Genomic DNA, 21,588 nt, shown 5'->3' with positions numbered 1-21,588 from the left:
AGACATAAAAAAAAACCTGAAGCCTTGTACTTGTTGACTTTCTAGTAAGCCTCATTACCGCTTTGAATTGTGTTTTCATACGTCTGGGTTGCAGATGAAACAACGAAGGCAAAAAAAAATGTTGTACACACCACAAGTATACATCTCAGCAACAAGATGTCCTTTGAAATATTTAATTTTTCTGCAATATCTGATCAAATACAAAAGTTCAGATGACTTGAATAACTCTATTTGGAAAGAATTAGTCCATCTGGAATGATTGTGGTGATTCTGGCGGTGGAGTGCATCTGGCATAATGCATTTTGGAGCCTTTCTCATATGGTGTAACACTCGCAAAGGCATCCAAAGTAGTTTCTTACTGCGGATGACATTCAGATTTGGCTTTACACTCGTCATACAGAGGATTTGTGGTGCTGATTTAAACGGTCCAACACATTAGTCGTGTCTTCTCGTGCGGTACAGAGAACCTTTGTTTGGTCAACATCCCTTCTTCTGTGATTGAAACATTTCCATACGACTTGTTTCCTTTTGCAACCTAATCGTCCTTTTTTTTTAGTGTTGCTCTGCTGTTACTTGCTCGTTTTTACTGTGCACATGTGGAGCCTGCATGTCAGCAAACCCTGTGTCTTGTTAATAAAGTTTATAAAAATAAATAACGCAAGTAAATTATATTCTAGCAGGCAGACTTCTCTTACAAATGAATCAGAAAATGCGTTTTCTTTTTGAATCAAGCAACAAAAACAACTGTAGCATTACGTGTTGGGAGTTAATTTGCCGTATTTCACGCTGCATTTCCTACAATATGACTATTGCACATGCGTACGCCGCAGTGTCGATGCTAATGCAATATATTACGACCAGCAACACATCACTTTAATCAAATACAGTTAGATCGGTCAGACGTACTCGTGAGGCAGTGACATCGACAAGCCAGTTTACACATTCATACAGTTTATAGGTTTACAGTGCAGCTCTAGACTTGTCCATGTTTGCTCACCTGTTGCCAACGCCGCCTCTTTTATGTGAATGCACTCGTAGTTAGTAGCGGAAACTCTGGATTGACTCAACAAGGTGATAACCAGCTTCATGTGACCGCTTAGCCTGACTGCGGTTGCTACGGCCCCCTTTCACAATGATAATGATGCCGCTGCGCTCTGAAAGGCACTGTTTCCAATGGCTTGCGTCGCACCACGGCGGTCTGTGGGCAAAGCTAGCTCAGACTGCTACGACCAACAGAGAGGAGGCATCCGGCCAGGTATGGAAGACGGAGGAAAACCTGATGTCTGAACACCATGGGGAGGGTGACCATATTTTGATTATCGAAAATCAGGACGCTCGGCCCGGCAATGAGAGACTCAAATGATACTTGAAGTTTACTCAAAGACGCCTTGTAATTTCAATGCCTCCTCCAGGACAGGACCAGGACATTGTCATCACTTTAAAAAAAAAATAAAATAACCACGGCGGCCAGGACAGGACGTGAAAACAGGACATGTCCCGGGAAAACCAGGACGTTTGGTCACCCTAACCATGGGAGGAAAGCCGGATCTTGGGAACACGTTTCTATCCAAGTAGGCAATGTCAGGTGTTCGTTAACCTTGTTATGTGGTTTGATGTAATGAGGTATCATTTCATGCAGAATGTCTTACTGACTGGTGGTATGTGTCCGCCGGGGCCTCCCAGCTTTGGACACTTGACAACTGCACAATTAGGCGGTGTCACAATAGATGACTGACAGGTGCTCTTCAACAGGAATCTGACTGCATAAACACTGTCTGGTTGGACAGATGCTTCACTCCGTACATTGTGCGCCTCCTGGATTCTAATCTGTACCGACGTGGCAAGTCGTTTGTAGGCTTTTGAAACAGCTCAGCAAAATATGTTTCGGAAAACATTTGAGGCAAGAAATAAGGTCCTGAATCTGTCTTCGATTTAAATCAACGATTAGTTTAAAAGTTTCTCAGGAGCATCCAGAAGTAGCTGATTTGCATAAAGTACCCGAGACCTCAACTTTATGCAAATGAAGAGCGGGAAACACGAAGCCCGTTTTGTTGAAACGCATCGCAACGTTACAAGAATGCATTGCAGGCTGCTTACATACACAACAAATAGGAAGTAGTAAAGTGACGAAACTCCACATTTTTCACTCTGTGCCCCGCAACACCCCCCAGGGGCAAGCGCAGCACAAACCACATTGTGTCTGAAAGTACGATTTGGGCTTAGTGAAGCCAGATGAACTTATCCAGGCTTGGTTAAACTTGTTTCATAGCACACAAGTGCATCAACTGTACCACAGGTCTAGCGAAATTGGATCTTTCTTACTTTTTGAACCTGCAGAAAAATTTGAAGGAACAAAAATTCAGTTCCGATTTGGTTGTCACGTGTCGGTTTGACCCGGGCCTTTACCGACCCGAGTTAACGCACGAAGAACAGGCTCAGACGTCGGGCCAGCTCTCCCAAAACTAAGTGATCACACATGACGGCTGAAACAAAGACAGTAAAGTAAGACACCCCTTTAAAAAGCAAGAGGACTTCTCTTCTTTGGTCCTTGGACACATTGCACCTCTACAAAACTACACATGAGAGCTGAATGAAACAACTACGAAAGGCAAGAAAACAAAAACAAAGTAGGGAAGCCCTTCCAAAAAGCAAGTGAACATCTTTAGAAATCAAATGGACAAACTTTCCTGCTTTTAAGGGAAGCTCTTAGACTTTTTTTTTTTTTTTTTTGGTGTGCCATGACCTGGATGACTGAGAATCCACACTGACATAAGAAACCTCTTCCCCTGTTTTCTCCCACTGAGCTGCTTCACGGTTCAGCAAATAGGAGCAGCTGAGTTGGTGTCAATGTCATTAAGAGAAGCGTTTAAAAGAAACTGAAAAAGACAAACACTGCCTGCTTGTTCTTGAGTAGGAACCAAGGAGGTAAAGAGAAGGAAAGAAGGGAAGGAAGGAGGGAGGGGTGAGGAAGGAAGGAAGGCAGGGAGGGGAGGGGAGAGGGGGAGGAATCACGGAGACCGACCTTTTCCTCAACACCGCGGAGCGAGGAAAAGCCCCGCCGCTGACTGGAGACCGGAGAAGGGGGGAAATTAAAGTGAAAGCCTCCCCTCCCTCCCCCCTCCTCCCCCCAGCCTGCTCCCTGCAGCCGATCACATACTCACAATCTTGGCATTAATAAGGTCCGGAGGGCGGTATCCGCTGCGCTTTCGGAGGCACATCCGTGTGCGTTTTATTCCTCTCCGTGCCGCTGCGCACCGCGGGGCTCCGTGCGCCGCTTCTCCTTTTTTTTTTTTTTTTTTTTTTTTAAATTTCTTTTTTTCCAAATATCCTGCCGCCGCCGCTGTATCGGAGGAAGAAGAAGAAGGAGTCCTCCTCCTCCTCCCCCTTCTGCTGCTCTCCTCCTGCTCGGGTTTTTCCCAGAGAGAGAGAGAGGGGGAGAGAGAGAGCGATAGAGAGAGGTGTACAAACAGCGAGAGAGAGAGAGAGCCAGAGAGAGAGAGAGAGAGAGCGAGAGGGAGAGAGAGAGAGATCACCGCCCTGGCGGACAGAGGCGGCACAGCGCATGCGCGGATCCACACGTTCATCCGAGCAGGAGAGTTTTCTCTGAGCAAACTTTATACAGGCTGGTCTATCGTTTCTATTTGTTGTGCATTCATTGATTACACTTCAAATAGCATTTTTTTAAAAAAATAAACATAAATACAATTTACTTATAATCACTCAGTATATTACAGGACGCAGGCTGTTGTTTTTGTGATTTTTTTCTGCATACTTAAATTATGTAAATATATATGTAGGCATTGTTTTGTGCATTGACCATACAAATACAGGCCTAAAATAGTATGTAGTAGTATGCATTTATATATGTATGTATATATATATATACACACAAGTACATGTGTGAGTGTTTATGATGAATGTCACTTCATGCATCCAAATACAAGCTTAAGGCCTGACAGTGTGCATGTTGTGTCTAAAAGTGGTTTTAACGGTATGAGACACAACAGCACAGCACATTTTCTTGCATGGTTGTTGCACTTAATCAGCACGAGACAGCGACTTACTATAATTTACTAATTTTACTTCTTAAATATGCCAGTATGTTTGTTTTTGTGTTAAGAGATGCTGATGAAGCCACAACTAGACGAGCGACTTGATTGCAAGTGAATCTTTACAGCAGCAATCCACTGTGCACACACACCACAGAGCAGCATCAGACATCTCAGGCCCCAGTTCCAAACCATGTTTCTTCTCTTCCGCTATTTAGAGTTTGCAGCTGAGCTGGTTTATAAAAGTTTGATCCTCGCATTCACAGTTGGATTTACAGCATGACATTGTTCTCCGCAGCGCTCCTCACTTCAATCAACCCAGAACAAATCATCAGGGGAAAGCAGAGACAAAAAATAACACAGATACCTAGAAACATCAGGGAGGTGGGGGGGGAACTAACAACGCCAGGCGTCCTTCGTGAATAATGCCTCCTTCTTTCCAGGAATCTCAAGGTTTACATGTCCTCAGACACATGCTGACAATCAGTATAATTAACCACAGCAGCCACAACCGCTGTTGTTCTCCAACAGTTTATTCTGGAGCCGGACGAAGAAGCGTGTAAGAAGATAATGTGGCACGTGACTGTGGAATTCTTGTATATTAAAAGAACAATGCGAGCATTAAATGTTTTCACAGGACCTCGGGGCTCTGCAGGCCCGTGCTGACACTCAGGGAGTGCAACAGGACAGTTACGAGTCATGCTTGGTTCCTAAAGGTTTCTTGATGGGTCCATCTGTTTCATGTTGTGTTGCATGCTGCGACTTTGGCACAGCTCGTAAAAAAAGAGAGAAAAAACAAAAACTGCCAGTGTGACACCACAAATGTGAAATTATTTTAAGAACTTGCAATACTGACATTTTCTGGTTATTAAAGAGGATAGTTTTTAGGATTAATGCACACTTTGTTGAGTTGTAAGGGAGACTTTTTTTTTTTTAATGCTTCATATGATGCGGATGAACCACCAGAAACAGGAGGGGGCGCCATACACTAAGGAGAAGCAAAGAACGGGGGCCAGAGAAGAGGAAGGTGAGGGGTGCTCAACCAAGCAAACAATTCCTTAAAATACATTTTTAAGTGTGTAAGAAGGAAAAGCAGACAACTGCATTTCAATCTCTGAATTGTAATTGAATAGACACCTCCCACATGGGTATAAGTACCTGATACAACCACAGGAAAACCTGCCCTTAGTTTCACTCTGTCTGTATTAACTCCTGTTTCTTTAAAAAAATGTATAGTTCCTGTAAGGTCAGTCATTCATTTTTACACATCATAGTTCTAATTTTTAGATGCTTAAGTGTTGTCAGTGTCAGTCACTGTCAATCTTGAGCCTTTGATATGGCTTAATAGCACATTTCTGCCAGCTGCTCTCATTTTTATTCATTTCACAAGATATCTTTCTTAAATCATCCAGGGTAACACTGTAGTCACTGACCTCCTTGTAGACGACTGCCTCTAACAATGGTGGTCAGGACAGTTGAAATTTAGAGAAACACCCTGCTTTTTGTTTTCATTGATGATTTTTTTTATTTTTCTTTTGCAGTCGAGCGACCCCTGTCGGAACACAGCCGGCTTTGGTCTCTGCTGCTGAATGTTATCAGAGGTTAACCTTTGATCTGTGATTTGAGTCTGAATCATATCTGGCTGCACAAATCTCCTCTGACATGGGCGTGAAATCTTATCAAATGCATTTCCACTGCCTAAAGCAAACCTGCTGCCTTGAGTGTGGGGCAGAGGGAAACATTCACAAAGGCCTCCGTTTAAATCTCGATAAAACAACAGCGTGGGATATAAACAGAAAATATAGGAGCTTATGTGAATCATTTGTCATGTGCTAGCATGTGTAAGCAATGGATAAGGATTCAGAAACAATGCAAACATGAGTGTTTCTCTTCTGTAATATGTTACTGACTTACAGTTAACGTGCCACTTGTAGAATGTCTTCTGCAGTACTCTCTCTGAACACCTGGGGGCACTGAAGCTGCACATCAAGCCGTCTGGACACAAGATTTGGAGGTTATGCAGACGGTCTGTTGTTTGCAGCAGATATTGACCAGCAGCCGCAATCAGGATTCGTTTGCTTTATCTGCTCCAAACATTTGATTTGTCCTCAAAGCACCTGAGCGGAGGCAAGTTTGCATCGTTGTTCCAACCTGTTTCGTAAGTTCCAATGAGCCTGTGCTATTTTTCTCTCAGCGCCGCTGCGATTCACTTTCACATGATTAGGAATTACTGCCCGAGCGCTGCCTATACAGCTACGATCTTACAGTGATTAGTTCCACTGGAGGAATCAGGGCTTAATTGCTTTGCCTCAGGATGGGGCCGAGTCATTTTTCAAGGGTCCCCTTAATTTCCCTCTTCATCACGAGTACATCTCAAAGGACGCCACGGAGGAAGACACTTCAGAGATCGGACTAATCAAAAGAAAAAGAAAGAAGAAAAAAAAAAAACATGTAAGAGATTCTTCAGACAAACAAAAAAAACAACAATGGGCAGAAATCAATTTGCAAATGAATGTGAAATTAAAAAAAACGTTAAGCAGAGCAAATTAAAGAGGGAGCAGGAGAGAGGGTTCTCTGCAGAGACTATTAATTGGAACGCAGATGATAAGAAAAAAAAAAAACATGGAGCTACATCATGTCATGGAGCAATATCACGACCCCCTCTAATCCTGCACGAATGAAAAAGTCTACCTGCTTGAAATCAACGTCTCAAACTAACCAGTCGTTTGCCAGGTCATGCTGCCCCGTTAACAGCTCAAAAAGGCAACAAAAAATAAACCCCTCTTTGCAGGGATTAATCACGGAGACAGGACACGACTCGCGTCAGTTGTAACTTTACACTGCATGTTTATATTTTACACACGTCGGCCGGGTCAGGTTGACTTGACAGCGAGAGTCGAGGATAATCACGTCGAAATCACACAAACAGGTGCTTTCGCTTTTAAACCGGAGGCCACGCGTTGGCCTGCGTTCGCCACAACGGGAGTGGGATCGTCTCTGTTGTCATTTTCACCTGCAGAAATGCAGATTTTGTCAGGCTGCAGTTAGAATGACAAGGAAGTGAAACCTCCACCCACATGTGCAAAGCAGGAAACAAACACAGACACACACACACGACTCAGAACTGTATTCAGACGTGCCCTAATACGTTTAAGCACATTTGCTTTCCCACATTCTTTTCACCTCTCTGTTCTCGTTATGTCAGTTTTCTGTGACACAACATCCTGCTGCAATCAACAGGACTCCCGTGAAGTTTGCAACAAAGACTTGAGTAAAGTGAACAGCAGACTGCTCAGAATTATTCACACTTGAAGCAGCAGCGGATACTGCAGACAGACCGGAGTGTAATAACACGGACAACGAGTTCCCAATGGGAGAAGACTTCATTCTCTAGCTCACAGTCCGCTGCAGGCATGCGCATCCAATCAGAGCCTGCCCATCAGACTCTGAAACATTAAAGAAACGCTGGATAATCAATATTTCATATTGGCTTTGACATTGAATCAAATGCCATCGTAATGGGGGTTGTTAGATTGTAGTGTCAAGCCTGCAGGCAATTATTACTAATTCTGCAGCTCCTGTGACCGGTTTAGCCTTCTGTGGCACATGCTTTGGTTTTAAGGCACGTTCACTGTATGTTGGGAGTCTCAGCACTCTCATTAACGTTGTTTACAGCGACAACAGAACTGTTTTCAGCCATGTGCACATCCCCAACATGTGATCAGGTATGTAGGCTGAAAGGTATAAACCATTTCAACAACACAGTAAATGGTGTAATTGCACAAAAATTAGTAAATAAATTACCTTTTTTTTTTAAAGTATCCATTAAATGTGCAGCCAATCTTTGTTCTTGAAATGATTACAGCTAAAAAAGCCCTGATGAACCCACTGCCTGCCATCCAAAGCAACAGAAGGACAAAGGTAGCAATTAGCTGCTGAGGGAAAAAGAAAAATGAGGATATTTGTTTCAAGAGCTGGCAGAGATCAAACCCGTAATTTAAAAGTGTAATTAAAAGGCAGTGGAATACTGAGATTAGATTTATTTGTTGTGTACTAACATGACTCCTGATAGATCTGCTGTTTGTCAGACTGTTATCAGCTTTAAGGGGCCTACAACCACAGACTATAAGGTGGATGTGACTTTCAGGACTGGAAAGTGAACCAGCACAGCCCTAAAGTGCCTCAAACCTGCATTCTTTCTAACAGCCAGCAGGGGGCGACTCAACTGGTTGCAAAAAGAAGTGTGATTCTACAAACGCCGATAAGAAAATAATCCTTCTTCTGCCTTGATTTGAGTTTATGGTCTCAATCACTACTGATAAATCTCCTTCAATTCAGCATGTTTTTTATCTGGTAAATTATGGCCACATTCGGGGTTAAATATGTGATAAAGTAGGGTATCCTTTGGCCGGGGCTACCTTGTGATTGACGAGTAGCTACCGTATAGACGTATGTACTGACCTTAGGTTTTCTCCCTAACTCGTTATGCCTGTTTTATTGCAACGGCCAAATTCCAAACTTGAGGTTTTAAGAAAGTGGTCCACACACTAACGATGACTTCACAGTGGCTCAGTTGATCTTCTGTATGAAACCTCCGCCTACAGCAAGTGTCAGCTAATTACCTCTCAGGGCCAAACTCTGATCAATGCTTTTTATTTTACTTGTATAATTAAGAAAAAAGCAAAAGTGATTACATAGAAGATATGTAATGAATGCAAACCCATAATCATTTGCAAATTAACCTGCTAAACACATGTCAAGGACGATGAGATTGCTACACTCAAGCTTACAAATCCAGTACAGAAATTGAAATGCAGATTTTGTGACCATATTTTTTATCCTCACTTGACCCTAAACCTATCCTTACCCTTACCTTAAAACATGTTGTCACCTCACCTTTATTTATTTACATTGTGGGGATTTGTCCCCACAAGGAGGACATGTCCCACATAAAGAGATGTGTAAACAGATTTAGGTCCCCACAACATGAGTAATACCTGTACCACACACACGTACATGAAGCTGCTTGTCTTTGCACACAATTAACCAGGAATGTGCGATATCGTTTCTTCAGAAAAAGAAAAAAAAAAGAAATCCACAGATGTATTCATACGATACACACATGTGCTGTCATGCACATGAACATAGTGTGCTGTACTTCAAGAGCAGGCATGACATAACATCACAACAACCCATCCCACGGTATTTATATTTATATGTATGGATGCACGCAGTCACGTACAGTCCACACAGAAGCATAAACTCTGATTATAAATGTGAGCTTACACAAGCTGTCTTTTGATCGCACAGATGAAACATTGGCAGGCTCCAGTATGGACTCTCTTCATAACTGAAAGCCTTTAGGTTCTCTCTTTGGTCAGAATTAATCTCAAGCCTAAAATAGGTGCAGAGATACTGACTTTTACTATGAGAACCTTTAAGTTCCTTAGTGTAATGTGGGAAATAAAATCAGCTGTGTGGCTAATTCGTGATTAGACTATTAGTTAGGTAAAGACAAAGACAGTAAGAAATACTCACCAACACTGTAATTCTCAAATTTTGATTAATTCAAATGTGTTCTGTATCGACAGAAATGCGAGGTCGCAAGAAGCTTTTGTTGTCCACATCATTCTAGAGCATACACATGCAGCATTTGCAGTATTTATTTTTCAGTAAAAACTTCTGCTTTCCCTGACCCAAGCTTGACAGATCTCCACAAAGTATAGGGTTTCGGGATATTTGGCTCTATAAAATGTTGGACTGAGGCTGTGTTTGATTATTTTTTAATGCCATTTGTCAGCCAGTTTCTGTCTTATGCTTTCTGTTTGTGCCAAATGTCTGCATCAAATTGTGTAACGTGCTGCAAGCAGAGACACATTCCCAGTAGAGAGAGGAAAGACTGGAGCCAGTGTTTTACAAAAAGCCTGCAAGCAAGGTGTCGGTGATGGATGAAATAGTGTAAGAATAAAGCCTCAGGTCCCAGCTCGGATTCTGAGCTTAAATTTGAAAGATTTAGAATTTTCAGGTCTTATAAACCAAATATGAGCTGGGTTCAAAAAAATGAAAAATACTACACTGACAGGCAAGTAAAAACACCAAAAGTTGTAACTGTTGAATAGATGCACGAAAATGCTGGTTAGAGTATTTAAAAAAAAAAACTGGCATAGATGACAAACATGTCAAAATATAGATAAGTGGAACAACTGGAGCAGAAAGTGCCATTTTGCCAAGTTTTTTTTCCATCAGTGGCTGAATGACCATGTGAACACAGCCTTCCTGTTTCATTTCTTCAGTCACCTTCTTGAAATGTTATTTATCAGGCTACTTATCCGGTGTTGTGATATTAAAACCTCCAGATAACCAAGTCTTTAAAAAAGTCGGTGCATTCATCATTCCAATACGGAAGCCGAGAGCGGTTGTTTTCCGCTACTGTTCTTTCATCGCCGTTTTCTCGAGTTAACGAGTTAATTTTCTTGTTATCTCGGGATAACAAGAATCGTTTTCTTGTGAAAACGAGATAATTGGTGTTTGTGTTTGCCCGCTGGTGCCCGGTCCAGGATGGAATCCCAGGTGTGTGGGAGGTCCCACACACCTGGGATTCCGTCCTCAGTCACAAGCGGGGGGCCGGAGGACAGACCAGACCGGGCACGAGCGCTTCATTGTAAGGTGTCGTGCCCGGTCAGCTGTTCTCATGACACGTCATGTCGGAGTTCCCGGTCAGCTGTCTATATAAGATACGTCACACCAGGAAGTCCGACAACTTCTGATGAAGGCTGAAGTGACAGCCGAAACTGTCAACGGGATAATTATCTCGCTATCTCGAGAAAACAAACCTGAGATAACGAGATAATTATCTCGTTATCTCGGGTAACGAGATAATTATCTCGTTATCTCGGGAAAATGGCATTTAAAAAAATGTGCGGCCATGACCGCTCTCGGCTTCCGTATTCCAAACAGAAATATGAGCTTTTGTTTCTGGCGTACATCTCTACACCAGCCCTGTAAACTATTTGCAAATCACAACTGCAATTGCAAATAAATGTTATGCAAACATGTCAAAAGAATGCTTCCAAAAAATGAATAATATGGACATGTGTTACAGAATGAAAGGTAATCTTTGCAGTTTGTCACAAGTGTTAAAATATGGGAAACGCAGGAATGCATGTGATAAGCTTTAAAAAAACAAACAGTGTTAAAAGGTTTATGCAACGGGTGGAAATTGGGGAGAAAAAAGTGTTTAAATGTCTAATGCAAATTACATCACCCTGTATTCCAAGTATGTTGTTGTTTTTAACACCAGTCAAATGGCTGTATCAGTCTGCTAACGTGTCGAGTGTTAGGAATGTGTTTTACTTAAGAGTACATTGGAGGCAAGTTTTGTTTCTGCTCACTAACGTATCATTAACCCATCATTTTGGGAATCTGTGCACACATTTGTAATTCTGTGCAGCCTGTGTTATGCCATATTAGTTTTATATATGTCGTCGTGCAACATGCCTGATGTTAAGCTTAGATTGTACTTGCTTGCGGATGCGCACATGGACAGCTGCGGTCAAATTGGACGTGTAGTTATTATGTTACTTGTACTACTGGTGCATTTACAGTCCGTTGGGAGGACTCCATACATACATACTTCCACACAGGTGCAGTACGTCGTATCTGCGTATTCTGTGCATATACACTGTTGCAGCTGCCCTCGTAGTGCAGTCGCCTTGTGGACTGCTGTGCGGCAACAAACACTGGGGTGCATTATGAGCAGACTCTCACAAACTTTGGGAGATGATGAAATTTACATCATTCTGTTGCTAGCAGACTCTCTGTGGACACAAAACGTATACCAGTGGCCATAGAAAGGCTTTGAACAGTAGCTGGACGATGGGGAAATGAAAAGTCCAGAACTTTTCTACCTTTACTGATTTGTGGTGTTTGTCACGCCATTTTTGCTTTTGTAATAAAAAAAAAAAAGTGTTACCTGATTCCCCCTTTCACATTATTACATTGTGCCACCAATACACCACCTGCTACAAGGCTACATTGATACCCTGATGAGTAACAGGGAACCATGTGGTGTTGGTTGTTTTCGACCTCCTCATTACACTCATGCACATATCTGCACGTGCCCTCCGAACCCGCAATAATAAAAAAAAAAAAAACAGAACTAATGTCTCCAGTATTGTGTCCAGACTGACACTCTGTGGTGAGCATCGAAACACCCACCAGCTTACGACAGATCTCTGATTTCTCATCTATAAGGGTTGTAGGTGAAAAACGCGGACGGAGCCGATCTGGCCGGGATTAACATCTCCGCTGCAGAAATGAAATTACCTGACCTCCCCCTACAGACACTAATCCCGTCTGAATGGAGCTTAAGATGTGGCACGAAATGACACATCAGATCAGCGACGCCATTGCAGCTTCTTCGAGAGGACCCACAGACAGTTTATCGGTGTTGTGCAAGATATGAGCCACAAATCCTCGGGATAGGCCGAGCGAACTGAAAGGTCTGCGCCATAGCTTTCTCCTGCTAGCGCCCCAAAGGGATCGACATTCACATGTCAGCACATATCAGACTATCATTTATTTTTAAAAGTGTTCAGAAATGTTATTCTAACCCAAATAAAGGTACAGATGGTGCAAATTCTACAATTCTACAATTTCATTTAGCAGACGCTCTATCCAAAGTACATCTGAGAGTAGAGACAACACAAGCAGGATCTAGTCAGGAGAAAACAACCTGGCTAAGTGCCATCAATCAAGCTCAACTGTGATAGGACCTTGGCACCTACGGGCAGTCCGGGAGGTAATAGGAATTTTTTTATTGTAGGCTACAACCACATGCAATAATAGCGGACAGATATGATAATATAGCCTACTGCTGCCTAACTGAACCATCGTTGACATTATAAAAAAGCAGTCACAATACCTTATTATTCACATCACACACAGTCAACACTGATTTAGAAGAAAAAAGGACATGAGGTTTGTTAAACAAGCAAAGATATGCCATCACTATGAAACAGATCTTTTCTGCTTTTCTGGTATGTAAAAGAACAGTCCTCCCTTTAGATTGCTGACCACGAGCTATTTTTTGACTGGTTGAAGGTTTTCATTAACCATTCATCCATCCATCCATTTTCTATACACCGCTTAACCCTCACTAGGATCAGGGGACACCCTGGACAGGTCACCAGTCTATCATAGGGCTACACTTAGAGACAGACAACCAAGCACACTCACATTCACACCTACGGACAATTTAGAATCACCAGTTAACCTCAACATGTGTTTGGACTGTGTGGGAGGAAGCTGGAGAACCCGGAGAGAACCCACACTGCACGGGGAGAACATGCAAACTCCACGCAGAAAGATCCTGGTGTCCTCACGTGAACCGTGACCTTCTTGCTGCGAGGCAATGATGCGAACCACTGCACCACCTTGCAGCCCCTCTTATTAACCAATGGATTATAAAACTTCCTTGAACCGAAACAGAAGCAAGAGCTTTATTTTAAGGCAAACGTGGGAGAAAATAACCCCAAACAAAACACTACCTCATGACTATAGTGACCATTGAGCAAAACACACCATTACAGCCTTAACTTGGAGGGTCATGCTAAGCTAAGCGCTAACAGTGTGACTCACTCAGACTAAATCAATGTGTGTCTGTGTGAGTATGTGTTCATCAGGTCTCAGCTTTAATTTGTGATCCTCCATCCTCCATTATCTCCTCCAGTTTCAGTCTCGGGAGACGGAGAGGAGTGTGTGTCTGTGTGTGAGTGTGAATGACAGAGAGAGAGAGAGAAAAAAAAGACAGAGAAAATAGAGACAGAGAGAGAAAGTTAATTACCAAGAAAGACTGGACCCAGATTGACAGACAGTGCAGTGGAACCACTTAACGGACGTCTAGACAAAGTCTCAGCGCAACATGTTTCGGCAATGGCGTCAAATTCCTCTGTGGAAAGGTGCCAGGTGTGGATGAGAATTGTTCTGAGGTGCTGAAGGCTCTAGACACTGTTGCGCTGTCTTGGAAGTGTTACTTGGAAGTTGAGGACGGCGCCTGTGGAGTGGCAGACCAGGGTGGTGGTTTCCTATTTTCATAAAGGCGGGCTGAAGGATGAGCAGTGTTACTGTTGAACATCTGTGGGAATTTTATTTCAGGACGTGAAGAGACAAATTGTCAAACCTCAGATTCCTGCAGATTTGCAGAGGGGGTCATGGGAGTTTGACTATCCAGTCCACATGTGTTTCTAGACTTGACAGAAGACCTACAAACTTGGGGTTAGGGTTTCAGTTGGAGGTAGGGTGCTGTTGCTACTAGCCACCCGGTCCTTAGCTGGGGTAGTTTGGCTACCTGATAAGGATGCCTTCTGAGCACCTTTCTTTGGTGGTTTTCTGGGCATATCCAACCAGGAGGAGACCCAGAACTCATAGGAGGGATTACATGTTTCATCTGGCTTGGGAACACTTTGGTTTTCAGGGGACTGGTTGAGGACAGGAACTAAAAAGCTTTGCTGGAGAGACGAAAGTCTGGAATGCTTGCTTAGCCTGCTGTCGTTGCAACCCGAGTCTGGATGAGTGGAAGAAAATGAATGAATGGAAAAAAAAAACAGTTCACAGGCCATAAAGTACACCAATGCAACACAAGTGAATATGCCATTAATTATTAAGATTCCTTTATTTATAAATATTTTATGCGCCTACCTTTTTACTTGTTGGTAGATTTGATTCTGGATGATAGCAGTTTTGCACAAATCGGGGTGAAGGTCTACCTTCCACTCAAATACTTGCTTTATGTTCCCCTGGATTCAATTTAGGGGACATAACAGGTGACATGTTTCACTCTTTTTAAAAATCCCTTGTGCAGTAGTTGCAGTGATTTGGGGATTATTGTCACCTTAGAATAGTCCTCTGTTGCCACGCTTCTTAAAACTAGGAGGCATCTGATTATTTAGCTTGTATAAAAAAACTAATTCATAGTGCCATCAATAAATATCACATTCCCAACACCTTTCACACTCATGCAGCCTCATGTCTCTACATTAACTGTCACTGTGATGTTATGTTCCATCAGAAAATACACATCCAAGCCTACAATCCTGACATTTCATCAAAATCATTTTATTCTTCATCTAATTTACAAATTACCCAAAAGAAAGAAAGAATTTGCTCTAACGAGATTAACTAGATAGAAGCTCTGTGCCCCTTAGTATAACCGAAAGAGCCACGACTGACAGGAACTATTTAAGTGAGCTGGTCTGAACTGGAGGTTTTGTTTACACAAAGCAGATAGGGCACGATTATGTAAACTATCTAAATAACATCTACAGAGGATCATTTAGGGCTGGCTTGAGACCGATAACCAAAAAATCCCATACAGTCCATCATACGGTGATGCAATTTGTCTATTACGTGCACCGCAATTAAGTAAGAGAGCATTGAAGAATAAGACGACTACATTACATGCACTATGGCTGTAATATGTACCATACTGACACCATCCCCATTCCGTTAAGGCATATAAAACTAGTGGATGTTTTATTGCTGAAGCCTGATCCGTAAAGAGGCTAAAACTGACTGTAAAACCAAAACTACCTGCATGACGAGTGGTACAAGGGTCGTGTGTGTTGCATAGTCTGAGCCCAGAGCAGTTGTTTGAAAGAGGAACTCAACAACTGAGTGACAAGACACGACTCTGGGTAAAACGCTCTGTCAGAACATGTTCATCACACCACCATCATCCTGTAACGCTGCCAGTCTGTCTCCATTCGACACTCAGCAGGAGCCTCTCTCTTATTCACACTCTGTCTTGTGACAAGATAATGACATGGCATGACAAATCCAGTGTGTCTTTGTGTGTGTGTGGTTCCCAGAGAGGTGAGCAAAACATTCAACTGTAGAAAAAGTCTGTGTTGCCTACAGCACACTGCAGAAGCCTTGCCTAAATTGATTGAGGAAGCAATTGCTTCCTGCCCTCTTCTTCGTCTCTTTCAGTTCATTGTGTTATTATCGATCAGTGTGGGGTGGAGAAAAAGGCAGCGGCAAAGCTGCAAAGGTGAGGTAGCTGCAAAAGAGGTGGTGAAGAGTAAAACAGATAAGGTGCAAAAAAAGAGAGAGCTTTCTCACATGGTGGTGATTGGATGGATAAAGCTGCCTGCAGTCACATGTCAATCTATTTGCCCCCTCGTCCCCTTCTGCTGGTCTGCCATTGTCCTCTCTTTCTAACCTTCTCACTTCCCTGCAGCCCTCTTCCTCCTTTCTTCCATGAAATAGAAGCTCACACCACTCTCACTCCTTTCTCAGCTCTTGGTATTTTTCTAGCTGCTCACTTTTGTCAGCCTAAGTAGTAGCAGTAGTAGTAGCAGTTGTAGTAGTAGTAGTAATTGTCCCCCATGGTCCTCTTCAACATAAGGGTATTTGTTGGGGCTTGGAACCCAAACTCAGTGAGGATGACGATGCCTCACCCCTGACCTGGCGTCCTGGCTCGCCCTTGCCTTATCAAACCGTCAACCTTCTGCACCAAAGTGTCTTTAAATAGTTTAAAATAGTTTAGACCTCTCTATACCAGGCCCACCTGCCCTACAGTTACCTCAGTCTTTCCCAGCATCCCCGTTGCCTGACTCCCCACAGACACCTGCTCACCTGTTTTGCATTTCCTAACCATCTAAATCAGTTCAATCATTAATGCTTCACAAACTCCAGGTAGTGACAACACTGATGCTACCTGCCCCACCACATGGACCATAGTGGCCTCCACCACCCACTGAAGAAGGGCAGAGAAGCCTGTTTGACCTCATCCCCACTGGGTTAGGCTGTATGCTCTACCTATCTTTTTATAAGCGATGAAAGAAGAGAGCGAGAGAGGAAGAAACAAAAGGGATGAATATTTTCCATTATGTCTGTTTTGGCCCCCAACTGACATTATTCCTCCTCATCCAGTTCCACCAATTTCTTTTAACTGCCATTTCCTTTACCGTCTTTGGCAAATTCTGTCCACACACTCCCAGTTGTCTCAGTAATAAGACGGTTAATCATGTTACAGACCCTCTACATGCTACTTCTACTGGACAAACCCAAACTTTTCAACCTTGCTGTTTTGTGTCACTGTTTCCTCTCACGCGCCTCCTCCACTGAGTTTATTCTTCAGTAGCTGTCATATGCCACATACGATTGTCAGACGAGGGTTAAGGACTGCTTATATTAGTCAGGAAATTAATGCCTGTGTTCTTTTTGAGTATATATGTGTCTATTCATGATGATGATAGTGTTTCTGCACTCACACGACAATCACTATATGAAACTAATGAAGCTGAATGTGATAGTTATTTCAGCCAAGGCTACATGTGCAGCTGTACATACTTGCTTCAAGTGTTGCTTCTCTACTCCAGCCTTACAAGAAAACTCAATTATTTCTCATTGACATTCCACAGAAAGAATCCGCCGGCACTATGTGAACGCCAACGTAATAAAGTCTTGCAATATATGTTCTGCTCTGTGTAACTCCCATTGAGGCTCACATGCAGACACTTGTGGCTTGTCAATCAGAATCAGTCTGCCATGTTGTGTTCTGCCTCTCTCTCTGTTGCACTGTGGTTTGCTTCATTATGTCTTATGTTTACTGTGTGATACAATAACACAAATTAAGCACAGCAGACTTTTGCCCTGTGCTGACATTGCTGTTTTAATCAACAGATATGATTACGGCTGCACAGGCAGCTCTGTTATATATGACACTGGGACATGCTGCTGTAGTAAATCTGAGTTTGTCACACTCCTATGAACTCTGGTCATTAAGCAGCACAAGAGTCTTTTTCATGGTGGCCCATTGCTGCCTTGTAAACCTCCAAAATGCTTTCTGCGTGCAAACACGGAATTAGAATGCAGTCCTTTGGATCACAACAGTATTAAAGAGTAATAACAACAACAAAAAACATCAGCCTCCAAGAGCATAAGACAAATAAAGACGTTATAAACTATAAATCATGGAAATGTAAAGGGCATGCACTTTTTAACTAATGCAAAATACAAACATTTGCAACTAGTGTTAGATCAATAAGGTGAAAACAAATGCAACAACAAATTAGATTTTTTTTTTAAAGCTCAGAGGTGTGATGGAGTGGAGGCTGATGGGAATGAAGGTGATGGTGGGTGAAGGCAGGGGGCTGAAAGATGCTGATGGCAGAGCTGATTAAGGAGGGAGGAAGGCTGGAGAAGGAGCTGTGGGTGAGCTGGTGCCTGAGTGGAGTGAAGGCAGGGGGTTTTGGTGGAGCAGCTGATAAGCAGCTAGTTAGGCAAAGCAGGCAAGCAGGTGAAGGGAGTCCTGAAGCCCAGAGAGCAGGATTAATCCCAAGTCAAAAACACACAGGAAATGAAAAAAGGCAGAGCAAAGGAAGGAGGTTGGAGGACAGTGGAACCACACTGACTGACTCAACGATAGGGCACAGAGGGCATCATAAGCCACGTTTGGAGGACTGCTGAGATGATGAGTAGATAGGAGACAGATCAGTGGGATGATGATCAATCAGGGCTCCAAGAGAGCATGTGGAAAAGGGCTAATCTCTTTTTCCTATTTTGAGCCTCTTTGTCTCCTCTGTCCTTCTTCCTGTGAACTTGATGTGTTATTATTAAGGGTGTTGCATGTCCTAAAATGCATCTCGAGGAGAGAGGAGGCATGGTGGAGGAGCTATGAGTGAGAATGCACAGAATTTGACACATGGCTGGAATGTAAAACCTGCATCGGAAGCAGCACTGACAAATGTGTCCATAGAATTTATATTGTTCAGTTATAATTAGAGATGCCCCAGTCCAGTCTCAAAGAGCAGGATCAAGGCATGTTGTTTAACTGATTGGCATCGGAACAAACCTAAGCCCAATTCTCTGTTCACTTCCACTGTCACACAGGTGTTGTGAAGGGAAAGCACAATCTGTAGCAGGATAAATACAGATGCAAATTTGGAATATTTTTCTTAATCAAGAATTACCCAAGTCATGAATAAATGATCAACTAGTTGGTAAAAGACACCATGGACTATTACTGCTGTTACAGCCAGAGGACTGGGGTAATAGGGTAGCAGATTGGTGTCCTGGTTGATCTCGGCTTAATAAAACAAATGAGCCGGAGGTCATTAAACATCACATGTCTGTGTCGTGGTGCCCATTGCTAGCTAAACACCCACAATGCTCTCTGCTAGACAACATGGAAGTGCCGGTAGGTCGACCGATGGCCTCCTTGAGTCGCAGCAGAGTTAAACATTAAGAAGCTGGTGGTACAACAGGAGTTTCTGTTACATGAGGATGCAGCTTGAATGTTTTATGCAGCGTAATGCTGCAAGTGATTGAACAGCAAGAGGGAAGAGAGACAAAGAAGGAAGGAGAAGATGAAGTGGGAGGTCAGAGGGTAAGAGCTGGATAAGATGAGGAGATGAGAGAGCAGGAAGGACGAGGAGGTCAACAGCTGATGGATGTGTATTGGAGGATGGAGTGAAAACACAAGAGGCAGGAGGGGACACAAGTGATGCACAAATGCAAATATTTAAATTAGGGATGGCTTCATTAGATCAGGATCAGCACTGATCATGGCAGTTTTTAATTGATTGGTATCAGCACGAGCCTGAGCCCCGTTATTGTTGATGTATGCTGTCACACAGGTGTGGCAGAACGCAAGCATGCAAATTAGAATAATTTATTAATAATTTTAAATAACAAAATTGTGCACAGTGAGCATTTGTCCTGTGGTGTTATCACTGTTTTAACTATGGATGTATGATTTGGGCTGCAAAGTTATATATGTCACTGGAGTATATGAGGTCCTTCAGAAAAGCTCCAGGACTGGTGTCACAAAGGCAGGAGGGGACACAAGTGATGCACAAATGCAAATATTTAAATTAGTGATGTCTTCATTAGATCTCAAAGATCAGGATCGGGGATAATCATAGCAGTTATTCATTGATTGGTATTGACACAAGTCCCTTTACTGTTGATGGATGCGGTCAAACAGGTGTGGCAGGACGCCAAGTGTGCAAATTTAGGATAATTTTCTTAATAATATTCAATAGCCAAATTGTGCACAGTGAGCAATTGTCATGTGCTGTTGTTACTGCATGGATGTGATCTGGGATGCAAAATCAGCTTTGTTATGTATGTCAGTGGGGTAGAGAAGCTCTGTTAACATTTGTTCTGGATGGAGGTCATTAAGCGTAAGACAAGTCTTTGTCATGGTGGTCAGTGGCCAGAAAAACCTCCAAAGTGCCAGCCAGCACAGAAGTGCTGCAAGTCTGAGTGATCGCCTCCTCGAGTCCCTGCAGTACACAACTCCATACTATTGCTCCCCTGTACAGGAAAGAAGGTACTGCGGCTTAACGTAGTTTTTTTAAACCAGTCACAGTCATTGTGAGAAGTGCTGAGCAAATAGTAGTTTCGGTGTTCCCCCTGAAATAGTGATGGGTGGATTTGTCTTGATTAAGCATTTGCACCTTGGGAGACGATCACTGGTATTAAAATGTATAATCCACCAAAAAAAAACCAAAAACTAGCAGGGCTGCCTTGATCCAAATCCTCAGAAACCTTGAAACTTTCAGTTTGGTGGTTGCTGCTTGGAGGTTTATATTGTAGCTGTTTCAGTATCAACCAGGTACTACAGCTCATCTACTACATGTTTTCTGATACACATGTGGGCAACAGGGTTGTGTCTTTTGGAGCCTCAGCACATCCTCTCCACACTACATTTGAGACAGTGTCCTACTGGTTCATAACCACCTACATAACATTAACATGCACAGATGTCAAGCACTGGATTGACTTCAGTTTACTTGAAGTATTATGTCAGGGACAAAAAAAAAAAAAACTTGTTCATCTGACAGAGATGATAAAATACAGCAGTGTGCTGTAAGAAAACAATAGATGGTGCAGCTGTGCCTCAAGTCTTATTTAACTGACGTTGTTTTGAAAAAATAGCTCCAAGGCAACGACGTCTCATTTTGTTAAATGCCTGTTGCCTCAACTCCTCTCTCCTCGTGTCTCTTCCTCACCTCCTCCACTCGCATCTCTGGTGGGAGAGCCTGAGACACAAAGGAGTCAAGGAGGTACAAAGAACGGAGGAGGAGAACAAGAGAACACCAGAAACTCAAGGAAAGAATCGGAGATGTGGTTAAGACAGTAAAAAATAGATTTCCATACTGCATGTGTGTGTATACATAAAGACTGCCTACATGTAAGATACATTTCAAAACGCATTGAAATGTATGTTTTTAAAAAGGCAAACAAGCAAAAACTATAAAATGCAGTAAGAAATAACGTAAAAAAGCAGAATCAAAGCACAATTTTGTCCGTTCTGTGTGATGTGTATAACAGAAGTGGGGTAAAAGAACTGTTTTTGTTAACGTTCCTTTCTCTGCTGAGACCATTTTCAAATACGATTGATTTCATGTGGTTTTTCACCTTTATTCCTCCAGAGAAGGCTCCCTGAGCATGCCAGCTATTTTTCAGCAACACTCTACTTCACATTCTTAGTGTTCCCTGCGTTCAGCTCGGTAACCTTTCCCACCAT

At 42.7% G+C, this 21,588-nt stretch overlaps 1 protein-coding gene across 3 annotated transcripts in view; it reads right to left on the bottom strand.

Annotated features, from left to right (window-relative positions):
• The window catches only part of rgs19 (regulator of G protein signaling 19), a 38,388-nt gene extending 35,075 nt beyond the window's left edge, over positions 1-3,313 (bottom strand). For 2 of the 3 annotated variants that reach the window (XM_008302921.1, XM_008302924.1), the window contains exon 1: positions 3,162-3,313. In XM_008302921.1, the coding sequence (XP_008301143.1) occupies positions 3,162-3,218 (57 nt within the window). In that variant the 5' untranslated portion in view covers positions 3,219-3,313. The remainder of the gene's footprint in view (positions 1-3,161) is intronic. The other variant, XM_008302925.1, reaches the window with a different exon arrangement.
• Between the last annotated feature and the right edge of the window lie 18,275 nt (positions 3,314-21,588).

Source organism: Stegastes partitus, unplaced genomic scaffold (genome assembly GCF_000690725.1).
Source record: "Stegastes partitus isolate 25-593 unplaced genomic scaffold, Stegastes_partitus-1.0.2 Scaffold1908, whole genome shotgun sequence".
In the NCBI taxonomy this organism is placed as follows: Eukaryota; Metazoa; Chordata; class Actinopteri; family Pomacentridae; genus Stegastes; species Stegastes partitus.
The sequence above is the reverse complement of the archived record's forward strand: the minus strand, read 5'-3'. Positions and strand labels throughout refer to the sequence as shown.